The sequence below is a fragment of the Strongylocentrotus purpuratus genome, unplaced genomic scaffold (assembly GCF_000002235.5).
Source record: "Strongylocentrotus purpuratus isolate Spur 01 unplaced genomic scaffold, Spur_5.0 spur5_scaffold_7, whole genome shotgun sequence".
NCBI lineage: Eukaryota > Metazoa > Echinodermata > Echinoidea > Camarodonta > Strongylocentrotidae > Strongylocentrotus > Strongylocentrotus purpuratus.
In genome coordinates, this window is record NW_022145613.1 from 37,791,342 (window position 1) to 37,805,240 (window position 13,899).

Sequence of the window (13,899 nt, forward strand, 5' to 3'; positions counted from 1 at the left end):
TCTTCCTTTTTTCTCTTTCTTTCCTTTTTTCTTCCCTTTTTTCTTCCCTTTTCCTTTTTTCTTTTTCTTTCCTTTTCCTTTCTTTTCTTTTCTTTCCCCTTTTTCTTTTTTTCCCCCTGGAGCCCGTCAGGGGGGGGGGGCACTCTGCCCCCTGCCCCCCCCCATAGGTATGCCAGTGTAACAGGGGAAAGAAAAGAAATGGGAGAGAAAGAGAGAAGAAGAGACGCGAACTTTCAAAGTTTGCCCTTAATGAGAATTTTTCTATTATTGGAGACACACTTCATTAATTCCGTATTGAATTGTATTTTTGACATGGATCAGTCATTTCCTGTTATACAGTAGCGATGGAGTACAAAGGTCAACTTAGAAAAAACAGGACTGAAAGAATAAACGAACTAGAACTAGAAAACATCGTAGTAGTCCTTCACATTAGAATGTATGTCATTCTGTAAATAGAGATCATTCAGAATGGGTGCCTCTAGCAGTAGCAATGCCTTGATGGACAAGACGGTTGTGGTGATTGGAGGTAGCTATGGCGGTAATGCAGCAGCTATACATCTTAAAGGAAAGTGCAAACTCATCGTCATCGACGCCAAGGAAGCTATGTTTCTGTCTGTATCCTCGCCTAGAGCCGTGGTTGAACCAGGTTTGTGTATTATTGTAAATATCTAAACCCTAGTATAATCTATACGCCGTATAATCTTTTTCTAGGGTCTAAAGTCTAACCATATAGGTCTATCAATGTTATCATGGTAAGTGGGAAATTCATAATTCTCTCACGGCGGAGGGGGAAGGGGGGGGGGGGGGGCTAGGATGTCAAAAAAATTCTGACAAGCAACAACAACAATAACAACAACGACCACCACCGCTATAACAACCATAATGACCTTAATAACAATGTTTCACAAACGTTTTCAAAATGGTCGGGTTTGTCTACTTTTATTACATGTATGATTTAGTTGGCCTGTATTTTCAGGTTTGGTTTGGTGAGGGGGTGGGGGGGAGTGGGAGGTGGGGGAGGGGGGGTAATGGTGATATACTACAATGATGATAATTATTTCTACATGTTTGATTGTTTTCTCCAGTATCCTGCTTATGGCGACATGACAATAAAAATGCATAGTCATTGTCATTGTCATTGTCACACACTGCACTGTATGTATGTATGTTTGCCAAACTCTGTGTAACCATGGACCTACTGGTACAACACATCTATCATTGCGCCATCTATCATCATTCTGGGGCTTAGTCGGGAGCGAAAGAAGAAGAACATGAACAATACATGTCGGATATCTATAAAGATTATCGAAATTTTAAGTTTAGACTCGCAGAAATATTGGATGGAATATGAATGGTACCGCATAACTTGCCTCATTTTTGTCTTTACATTAGTTTGAGTGTGTTTCCTAATATAGAAAATGTTCAGAAAATTAAAAGATAGAGAGAGAGAGAGAGAGAGAGAGAGAGAGGGAGAAAGGAAAACATTGAGGCGAATGGTTATCACTGTTTGTATTCGTCATATTGAATAGATCTTTTGTCATATCCCTAAATTGTTAAATTGTATATATAATTTACAGATATGCCTTACTTGGCATCGTTTCATTATTCTGATTTAAAAAAAAAGTTTAATTAAAAAAAAACGCCGTCATGTCTGATTTGACTATCAGACTCTGATCGAATCAATTACTACCGGTAGTAAATTGGTTACTAGGGTTCAACGTTGCGTTAAAGGAAACCTCACCCCAAAGAATAAGTGAAGGTATGCTGAGCTATACCTTTTATTCATGTCTATGGGTCTACAGCATTCTTTACGAAATGAAGATATTCTTGGCATGATGTCTTGTCTTCTATTATGTCATGGGCGCGGCCATTTACTAGATAATAATGATGTAGTCAGGCGGAATTGCACATTTACCATCCACCAAAGTTGTAGTTGTAGAGACATTTTAATTCAATAATATAACTTATACTTTTCTATGAGGGAAAATCATAACTGAGAAGGTGAAATAAATATTTGGTTAAAAAGTACATATAGGGTAAAAATTATAACAAATTCGTTAAAAAATACTGGAATATAGCAGTTGCAAAATTATTTGATTTATGCGAAACCTTCACCACAGTAAAGCAACATCTTAATTATGCAAATTGCGTTCTGACAATTTATTGTAGTGTAAAATATAAAAGCAGATGGATAAAATATTTCATCACCAAACACAGATGAGAAGGAAGCATCCATAAATGTGCATACATTCAGTCGATAACCGACTTCCCATAGTACGTCACGTTATAAAGAAAATGGAGATGCCCATGTCGTGCTGAGAAACTTTACATTGCGCTACAACTATTTTGCTTTACAGCTCTCTTATAAACATTGATGATAAATGAGCAAGAATACAGTAAATCTCTCAGAATACCTAAGGTTATTTCTTGGTATAAGGTTTCCTTTAAATCCAGGGGATATCATAGAACCGTTGTAAAGAAACACAAAGAGGATAACAAAGCTCTTGGAAAGTAAAGGGAAATGAAGGAGGAAGTGTTGTAAAGAATCAGCTGTTTTAACCAAACGAATGAATATAAGGCACAACCTTTTGGGTATATCTTCTGAGTATTTAATAGGTTTATCCACTTTTCTCCATGAAGTTTATACAATCCTAGGAGTATATAGAAAATATGAAATCCGGTGACGGAGGAGATACTTCAAAAGCAATCAAATTAATTTAAATTGAAAGAAGAACAACTTATTCACCCTACAATCCAAGCAGAAGACTTTATTATATTAAATTGTGCAACATCCAAAAAAAAATCATGGCACAGTACTTTTCATTAACTAGAAGGATTGCGATATTTAAATTCAATAAACCATCACCATGGATACTTCATATAAATTGTCCTATTTATTTGTTATTTTTAGACACATATGAAAAGATGCTATTAAAATTACAAGCATACATCTTGCGTCAGCGTTTATTAAAGATAGATCCTTGGATATTTGACACCGACAGAAGAGAGTAAAGAATGACATCGTATAGAAAGTAAGAGAGGTAAAGCTGTATTATCATACTCGTATTGGTAGAACAGCCACGAAGTCAGAACGGCAATTGTGTAAAAATATTTTATACAATGCTTATCCATTTTGTTCACCCTTAGAATTACATGTGCAATATCAAACATTATATATGTGGCTTTCTTTGTACTCTTATAAACCGAGAGGTGCTCGATATAGTCGATAAATATTATCTTATCTTGTTTTGTCTGGGCATTTAAAAAAAAATAGTTGAGACTGATTTGCAGTGATCGAACTTTAACTTGAGGTTCATAGTATGGGTCCTGTTGAAAGCCGCAAAGAGCAGCCAAGAGAATGTTTGAACTTTAGGTCATAATTCAGGGCCGCCCTGGCATCCAATGTTTAAAAAAGACGGAAAACGGAGTTTTAGGTTGGGAAGGGAGGGGGGGGGGGGGGGGGGGTGGTAGGGGGAGGGATCCTTCTCCCTGTGACAGTTATTTTTGTTGTCTTAATAATGATAATAACTATAGTTTGATGTCGATAATTGTTTTATCTGACTGCTAATTATTATAATATTAATACGTTTTCCTGATGCCCTACACGAATCACGACAATAGTGAGTTTATGTTTTTACCAGCTAGACGATTTGTTTCCCCAAAGATTATTCGTAAAGATAAACTTGAGCTCTGGTATATATAGAAAATAAATTCTCACAGAATCCAACGAAACTAACACTGAATTTCCAAGATTAAAAATAAATGTGCCAAACAAATTTGGTCGAAAATGAATAGTGGCTGAGTAATAAGCATAGAAAGAAAAAGAAATCCGGGTACTGAAGTAGGCCCGACACATTGGGAGTTTTTTTTAAAAAAATTATTGAAGATGATGCCCAGTAAGTTTTTGTGCTTTTGTTTTTATTTCACTTGTTCAAACAACCAATCTACTGCAGGATAAACAATCCAGAATAACTCATAGCAATTTTCTCTCAAAATACGATTCCCAAACCAGAGCTCAAGATTAGCTTTAACCTTCATGCGAACTAATTTCTTTCTGTGATGTTTCTTTTATTTGTAGAGTTTACGAATAAAATTCTTGTTCCTTTGACGGACGTCCATGGCGAGTCGTTCAGAAGAGGAAAAGTTGTCCAGATCGATCCACCAGAGAAGACAGTGAGTCTTGAAGACGGCAGTACGATCTCTTATGATTACCTGGTGATAGCTACAGGGAGTAGCAACCCATTCCCAGGCAAGATCACCAACGATACGTCCATCCAAGAATGCCACGCCCTCTACAAAGAGGCCTCTGAGAAGGTAGGTTGTAGTATTGTTATGTGTTGTCGTATGCATTTTGTAAAAAAAAAAATGACAATTAACATGATCGCAACTACTTTTGAAAAAACAACCCAAGGCAATAGACCATTTTCGTAATGTAACCAAATTTAATGCACAAGTCTTTGTGAAGTGCCTCAATACAAATTATTTCATTCACCTGATAAGAATAATAGTAATTCAATAGTCAGAATGCAAACTGCATATATCAAGTGTTGCTAGGTAGGTCAAGCCATAATGTTTGTCCGACCTGGCAACGATTAATGTATGCAGTTTGGATTATGTCTATTGAAATACTATTATTCTTACCAGGTGAATGAAATAATTTGTATTAAGGCACTCCACAAAGACTTATGCATTAAATTTGGTTACATTACGAAAATGGCCTATTACAATGTTCTTGTACCTTACTTATTGTGCGAACAATAAAACATTCAATACCTGTTGTACATATATTACGTAACCCGAACATGATTTTTATGGGACAAACAATGGTGTACTAATATTTAAATTAGGCGTTAGTTGATTTTTTGAAAGTAGTAACAATCGTGTATTCAGCCTACACTGTGAAAAGGTTGGGCAATGTTTTTCCAACACTTTGCCCAACGTTGTGCCAATAGTCAACCCAACCATCTATTGAGCAATAGTTTGCCCAGTGGTAGTAGTAAAAGTAAGTACCCTACTTCACACGTGCATAATTGTTTCGTATTTTGTACAAATTGTGGGCAAAGATATGACCTTTCAACTGCCCGACTACGGTAGCCCACTGGTTGGGAAAATCTTGACCTGCTTTGGGGCAAAGTACGAAACATTTATGCACGTACTTGCGTTTACCAATACCACTGGGCAAATATTGCCTAATCGATGGTTGGGTTGAATATTGGCACAACGCTGGGCAAAGTGTTGGAAAATATTGCCTAACCTTTATACAGCGTATATATGGCTGCGAGACAGATTTACAATAAGTGTACCATTATATAAAATTACTGTCAGGCAACTACGTTGTATTCCAATTGCGATTTAATGGGGGGGGGGGGGGGTAGGAAACTTGTTCATTAATTACGGTGTGATACTATTCCCGAAATAAACTCGCCACAAGGTTATTAAACCCAAGTTCATTTGATGATGAATATCTTTACTGTTTTATCATTCTATAATTATTTGTATAATTTAAAACCCTGCATTATATTATATCCATTGCCATATTTTGACATGACTGATTGTGGTGTGTTGGGTGGGTACTGAAACCAAGAGAAATCTTGCAAAATATGTTATTATTGTCTTGATTTGTGACCAACATTATGCACGCAAATAAGGATTTGCAGGAATGGTTGTGAAAACCTGTGATCTTGTCATTATCTCAGAACTCTATTCGATCTGTCTTTGAATTCGATTTGATTTCTGAGGATTTTGTACGAAGAGAATTGCACTCTATTCAGATTAATAAGGCAACTGGCCTAGAAGGGCTTAGTGCACGTCTCCTGAAGTTGGCCACACCCGCTATTTGTACACCTATTACTCACCTGTTTAATCTTTCTCTGCAAACCAGCCAAATTCCAGCTGACTGGAAGCAGGCACGAGTTACCCCAATTCACAAGGGTGAGGATAGGGACGATGTTAGCAACTATCGTCCCATATCTGTTATACCGTCGATTATGAAAATATTAGAAAAGGCAGTTAACGTGCAACTTCGAGACTATCTGTCAGATAATAATCTCCTAACCCCCCACCAATCTGGAATAAGGAAAGGTTATTCAACCAACACCGTACTTGCATTTTTTAGCAATTATTTGTTGACTAACATGGATAAAGGTAGAATAACTGGAATAGTCTTTCTTGACATACGAAAGGCATTCGACTCTGTTAATCATAGATTATTACTAGATAAGTTAAAACTGTATGGCATTACGGGACAAGCATTGTCATGGTTCGAATCATATCTTGTACACCGGGCACAATGTACCTCCTTGCTAGGTAAAAAATCTGACGTGCTAAAGTTAAAGTCTGGAGTCCCCCAGGGATCCATATTGGGGCCCCTCCTTTTCACTCTTTTCATGAACGATCTTCCATCAGTCATCGAGCACGGTAAAGTGATTATGTAGGCAGTTGACACTGCCCTTATGTACAGTTCTTCAAATCCAAGGGAAATCGACACATGTCTTAATCATGATTTGGATTGTGTGAAAAAGTGGTTGGAAAGAAACCAACTTACCCTGAATACGGACAAGACATGCTTCATGATTTTTGGAACACCGCAGAAATTGCTAAACTTGCAATACACATCAATCGCAATAAAAGTTTCTAATGTACCAATCACGCAAGTTCAAAGTGTAAAATATCTGGGAGTTTGTCTAGACCAGCACATGGCGTGGCAGGATCATGTGAAATACACTTCAAATAAAATTGTATCTAGGTTGGCCCTACTTCGTAGAGTCAGGAAATATCTCACAATTGATAGTGCCAAACTACTTGCCAATTCTCTTATCCTTCCTTACTATGACTATTGTAGTGTCTCATGGAGTACTTGTAATAAAAGAACAAAAGATATCTTGATTAAGCAACACAAGCAGATGGCAAGAATTATCCTGAAAATAAATACTTTGATTCCCACATCCGAAATGTTTACTACCCTAAGATGGATTGACATGGAAAAAAGATGAGAGTTCAATAAAAGTAAATTAATGTATGATGTGATGAATAATAGTGCCCCATCATATTTATATGATATGTTCACCCTGTCCGCCCATACTCATAGATACTCAACAAGGAATGCTGACAATTTGGGCGTCATTATTCCAAGAATTAAAACAGAATGTGGAAAACGTGCCTTCTCAGTTGATGGTGCTCTTCAGTGGAATAGCCTACCCCACTCAGTTCGAAATGCCCCGACCAAGAATACTTTTTGTTCTCTCTATTTTAAGCAGCGATGTTAAAGATGAATTTGCCTTTCTTTAATTATTTCTTTCATGAATATTTACATAAATTTCTCTATAAAATAATTTGTTCAAATCTAAACAGATCATTGATAATAATCAGAGTATATTTTTATCGATTTAAAATTGCTCATTGAAATTTATCATTCTTACTACGGCTTTGTTTCATTATTCACTCTTATTCTTTACTCTTTTTTTCTATTATATGTTACTATGTATTGATGTCTCCGTGGTGCCAGGTAAAAATGTCAGAGGTAAAAATGTCAGAGGAAAAAATGTCAGAGGAAAAAATGTCAGAGGTAGAAATGTCAAAGGTAAAAATGTCAGAGGTAAAATTGTCAGAGGTAAAATTGTCAGAGGTAAAAATGTCAGAGGTAAAAATGTCAGAGGTAAAAATGTCAGAGGTAAAAATGTCAGAGGTAAAAATGTCAGTCGTAAAAATGTCAGAGGTAAAAATGTCAGTCGTAAAAATGTCAGAGGACAAAATGTCAGTCGTAAAAATGTCAGAGGTACAAGCAAAAAAATTAGCAAAGTATTTCGTACATGTCCTGAGGATAATACAATGTGGAAAATAGATTTTGAAATTTATTTTGTTGTGATCAGGCTTGCATATAATGAATGTCTAACATTTTTTGATATTTTGATTTGGTTGATGTGTTAATGTTTGTGAAACGGACCGGTTTGGCCGGTGGCAGCCTGCAACATAGCCCGTGTAACGTTCCAGAGACGAACAAAGTCCAAACGAAGAAATGAAAATTCTCGACAAAAGTCAAGTGTTAAAGTGAGTAGTGCATTTAGTACAAAATAGTTACATAATCCCGAGGAATCACGAAAAGTTACATATAAGGGCTGGGCGCCCGAACACTGCTAAAGCTTTAGCACCTCATGGCGGCAAAGGAAGTAGAGTAAGAATAAGAAAATCAAGAAGTCGCTCCGAAAAGTAAAAAGTCGCTCCGAAAACTAAAAACCCGCTCCAAAAAGTAAAAGACTGTCTCGATTCAGAAGCTCATCCCCATTTTAAACTCTCCGACAATTATAAATAACGATGTCATTTAAACCGAACCTCTGCAAAGCGCGCACTTCTCTAAAATGTGATGGTGCGGTTGGCATTTAAAGATAAAGTTGAGTTCTGGTCTTGCGATTGCATTGTGAAAGAAACGGTGTGGAAGCAATCAAGAAAGGTTGATCATCTAGCATAAACATGTTATTAATGGTGTGTAGTGCAAGGTTTTGGAGTCATCAAAATGATAAAATCTTTGGCCCAGTCTTGGTAAAGTAACAAGCACTGTACACAGAAAGATATTGATATGGGACTACACAAACATATGGCATACAAATCGGGCCTCATTTTAAAGCTGTTACTTGTCATATCTGGGATATGAAGTCATTTGAAATAGATTTTCAAGGAATAACTTTTTTCTTTGATGTTCTTCCACACTTGCATAATAAGAATGATAACAAACGCTCACATATTATTGTTCACCTTTCCCCAGAACTCAACCTTCTCTTTAATTGATGTAACGTGGGCGGCTTTCTGCTTTGTATCGGAGTAACAAAGCTGCTTATTGATTTTTCCCAGACTATTTTATACCGCAATAGTAATCGACAATATGTTATTGCAACGTGCGCACTTCGGGAATGTGATGGTGCGGTTAGCACTGATAACATGGCTTTCTGCTTTGTTTCAGCATGGACCCTACTTTCAGAGTATCAAAATACCAAGCCCACAAGAAAGTGGAATTGTCGGAAATATGCATTTATTGGAAATTACATATAATAGTAGTCATTGCCACGCAGTTGAAATGTCCAACAATCTTCAAAAGTGAAGGAGAAGTGTGTGTGTGGGGGGGGGGGGGGGGGGGGAGGTTCATAGATATCTGATCCTATTTTGTGGGCTGTACTGACTTTTCTTTTATTTAATGATTACACCATGGAGCGATAACTCAGCCTATAAAACATGGCCAAACTTCTCGATTTTAGAAATCTTTCCCCCCAGAAGTTTGCTCAGTGTACCAGTACCATTTGCTTATACAAAAGCATAATATACCGGTAAATAAATATTTAATAAGGCAGACTAATGGGACATGCATGGTTGCTACTCCGAGTTTCATGCCTTGCAAGCGATCATCAGACAATTGATAGCATTCGTCAAAGTACATGATTCCTCTACAACCTTGGTACAAATACGCTCAAAATAAGAGCTATACAATACATGTATATCCGTCCTCCATTTATTACCACAATTACTTTACTGGGGCCTACAGCCTTACAAGCTTGCTTTCATGTAGGTCCCATCATATTTCTCTTAGTTAAATCACAAATTCATATTGACCACTTATCTTTGTTATTATTATTTTTATTAAAATAAAAACAATTTTGTACTTCATTTGAAATAAATGACATTTATTTCAAATGAAGTACAAAATTTATTTTCATATTTCTCATAAACATACATTGTATGTTTATGGGAAATATGAAAATAAATGAAATGAAATGAAAAATAAGACTACAATACCTGAATACAATGCAATAAGAATACTCATGAGTAATTCCAATTGTATTTTTATTAGTTAATTCTTATTTTAGGGGTATTTGTACCAAGGTTGTAGGATAATCATGTACTTTTAAGAATGCTATCAGTTGCCTGATGACTGCTTGCAAGGCGCAAAACTCGGAGTAGAAACCATGTCCCATTATAGTCTGCCTGCTCTGCCTAGGCATTGACCACTGTTCGGAAGGATATGTTGCAAAGCATATATTTAAGAGGAAGGGGAGAGCAGCCGGGTCACCGTGCCCCAGAAGAAGAATACCCTCCTCCCCCCCCCCCCTTGTCTTCCTTCGGCAATAATCGGGCAAAAAGTCACAATTTTGGGCCGAAAGGTAAATAAATTTAAACTGGGAAAGTGGAAAATAAAGCAGCGGTGAAATAACGACTGCAGAATATCCCTCGCTGTTCTTTTTCGATAAGCCTAATTAAATATATAACCCGGGTGTAATTATAACAAGCTTGTCACATTTTTACCTCTGACATTTTTACCTCTGACATTTTTACCTCTGACATTTTTTCCTCTGACATTTTTACCTCTGACATTTTTTCCTCTGACATTTTTACCTCTGACATTTTTTCCTCTGACATTTTTACCTCTGACATTTTTACCTCTGACATTTTTACCTCTGACATTTTTACCTCTGACATTTTTTCCTCTGACATTTTTACCTCTGACATTTTTACCTCTGACATTTTACCTCTGACATTTTTACCTCTGACATTTTTTCCTCTGACATTTTTACACCGAGCCGTTTCCGTGATGTTTATATTGTTCAAGTAGTTTGTTTCTTCATACATGTATATGTTGCATTTGTGTACAGGGCCCCCTGGAAAACAGTACTGCGATTACTGACGGGGCCACCCTGTTTAAATAAAACGAAATAAATAAATAAAATAAACACTTATCTGATGTACACGACAGTGTTGTTTAGTCTACTGGTTTAAGCACTTGACTGAAAAAAAGCTGATGGTCATGGTTCGATCTCCGGACCGGTATTCATATCAAATGGCGGGACATTGATTATGGTAGGAATACTCCCCATGCAGGGAGTGCAAATGGTACACACCTTGCACGTGAAGGAGTCGGATGACTGGGATAATAATAAGATTAAAGTAAAGCACTTAGAAACGATTAATCATTATCATCCTTCTCCTTTACCACTAGGTGAAAGCTGCACAGAGAATCACAGTCATAGGAGGAGGGGCGAGCGGTGTGGAGTTGGCTGGGGAGATTGCAACTGACTTCCCTCAGAAAGATGTGACTTTGATCCACTCCAGAGATACCTTACTTGAACCAGCTGTCCGTCCCAAACTAAGAACCATGGTCGAGGAGCAACTTCTTGATCTGAAAGTTAATCTAGTCAAGGGTGAGATTTGACTGTCTTTTAATTACTTTGTGTTGTTGATCAGAAAGATATTCAGACCCTTAATTGGTTTCCTATTTCACCATAGAATATGTATATACAATGTTATGAACTTGAAATTGAAATAAGGTTAATTGAAAGCAAAATATGTCTCCTATATATACTTTCCCCCATGTGTATTAATTTTGGTTTATATCAACGCATTATATTCATGCTCTTTTATTGTATGATGGATTGAGTCGGAACAGAGATGGAAGAGTGTCTTTGATATAATTTGTTCCAAAGAAATGATATGGACCGTTTTAGTGCTTTATATTATATTGTATATACTAGAACATATTATTGATGAATATCTTATTGAACAGTTCTTAAACCCCTTTCCTATACGTTACGTAGAGGAAGTATGAAAATTGTATTTTGTCTTTATTCTTTTATAGGTGAAAAAGTGTTAGACCTGTCTGACATCCCTACAGACCTATCAGGAGGATTTCGAGAAGTGAAAACTGATAAAGGAACAGTCGTACCATCTGATCTCGTCTTCATCTGTATTGGAATGAGTGTTAACAAGACGGTGTACGCAAACAGTTTAGGTGAGCTCAGCGACATTTTACCACTCGGGAATAAACTGTGGGCGGATCTAGATAGGGGTTGATGGGGGGGGGGGGGGGGGGGGTACACCTCCGTTGTCACGGTGAGACCAAAACAATCTTTAGAGGCTTAGAGATATTGTTATATTCCAAGATCGCCCGTAATCTCGGGTAAAAAAAATTGGCTTAAAATCTGGGATTCCGACCATCTTATACTCTCTATCCCTCTATGCAATACCACTGAGAAAGCATTGGGAGGGCCGGTGCAGGTAGGATTTTCGAAATTATGTTATGGGGGTATACATTGTCGGGATGTGTTTCCACCCCACCATTCATGACTATCTTGGATCCGGCTCTGATAACAATTCTTCACGAAACCCACTCTGTAAAGTTTGAAAATAATAAGAATGGAAAATACCCTATAACGCGGCGATGAAATTCCACCAATATTTTCTTGCTTATTGCTCCTCATAGATCTGTCTTTGAATACCTGCTGAAATGTGACTGAAAGACAATAAGTATTTCTTGTTTCTCCGTATTTTGTCTTTATTTATATAATATCATTATTATGTTGTTTTTTTGTTTTTGTTTTTGTTTGGGGGGGGGGGGGAGATATTGCCAATCAATGTACTCTGGCACATAACAAAAGAACCATCTTTGTAATAGTTTACAATGTGTATTTTGTGATTATTTTTCCAGCTAGTTCGATGGATGAGCGTGGAGCCCTTCGTGTGAATTCATACCTCCAAGTCGAAGGCTTTGAGGAAATCTTTGCTGTAGGAGACTGCTCCACTGCTGACCAACAAAAGATGGCTAATAAAGCAAGGTTGCACGGTGAATCAGTCGCAAGTAACATACCCTTGCATGCCGATGGAAAAGCAATGAAACCTTACAAAACACGTGAGTTTCTGTTCATTTTGTCAAAATGTATTCAGTTTGAGCAACAGATTGCGACATGGGTTTCAAAATGCTCAACTCTTTCTCTTTTATTTCAGTGTAAATTATACAAAAGTTGTTTTGCCAACAACAACAAAAAAGGAAAGAAAGACATGCAGAGCTTTTACTTTAACGCTGGGACTGGACATGACTGTAATGTCTCTCATATCACTTCTCTGAATAATAATCTTTGATTAAAAATCGAGTTTGAAGGCTAAATCGAAGCCTTTACTAGAGTATGTGTACCAAAATAGTATAGAGTCATGATATATTGTACAGTATTACCTATGCGAGATAATTTTACCATGTAATTAAAATGCATATTGTGCCTGTTCCGCGAACTAGCAGCTTCAAGCGATATTTTCACTCTTCCGGTGGGTGTGTGTGTGTTTGTGTGTGTGGGGTGTGTGTTTCTCCCTCTCTCTCTTAATTTACTAATATTCTCTCTACATGTCCTTCTTTTTTGTTATTAGCGGGTGTCCTATACGCGGTCTCTGTTGGTCGGAATAGAGGAGGGATTCAAATCGGCAGCCACATCATCATGGGCTCTTGGTTCGTCAAACGAGTCAAGGGCAAAGATATGTTCACAACTCGGCTATGGAGCGATAACAGGCTAACCGTCCCAGCAAGCTAGATATAATTTGTTTTGAGTAGAAATAGGAAAAAAAAAATAAAACGTAATATATAAAGATATCTTTTGTCTGTTCAATGGCTGCAAACTAGTTCAATTTCAGTGTGGTAGCTGCGAACCTGAATAAAGGCGGACTGTACTATTTCCATCATCCATTATACTTTAAGCAGGGCTCCCACTTAGCCGAGTTGGAGCCTCGAGTTGTGGCGAACTGGCGCGATCATATGGCAAGCAGTTTTATCATTAAAACATATTTCTTGATATCACGAGATCGAATTCTTGATATCACGAAATCGAATTCTTGTTATCACGAATTCAATTCTTGATATCAAGAATTACCATTGCTTTACGACGTAAAATTATTTCTTGATAACAAGAATTGATTTATTGATATCAATTAATAATAAAACGGCTTGCCATAAGATCGCACCAGCTCGCCACAACTCGAGGTTCCAACTCGGCTAAGTGGGAGCCCTGCTAGAATGGAAACTTTTCTTGATACATAATTGATATGCTTCTCCTTAGCCGTAGAAAAACTATATCATAAATCGTCCCTCTCTCCCCACAA

The 13,899-nt window shown here is 37.2% G+C and overlaps 1 protein-coding gene across 1 annotated transcript; it reads left to right on the plus strand.

Moving 5' to 3' along the window:
• The first annotated feature begins 213 nt into the window (after window positions 1–213).
• Window positions 214–13,359, plus strand: LOC757151 (apoptosis-inducing factor 2). The gene is made up of 6 exons (XM_030974763.1): window positions 214–646; window positions 4,079–4,314; window positions 10,979–11,180; window positions 11,615–11,767; window positions 12,464–12,664; window positions 13,174–13,359. The coding sequence occupies exons 1-6, from the start codon at window positions 469–471 to the stop codon at window positions 13,332–13,334; spliced, it is 1,131 nt and encodes a 376-aa protein (XP_030830623.1). The 5' UTR covers window positions 214–468; the 3' UTR covers window positions 13,335–13,359.
• The last annotated feature ends 540 nt before the right edge of the window (window positions 13,360–13,899 follow it).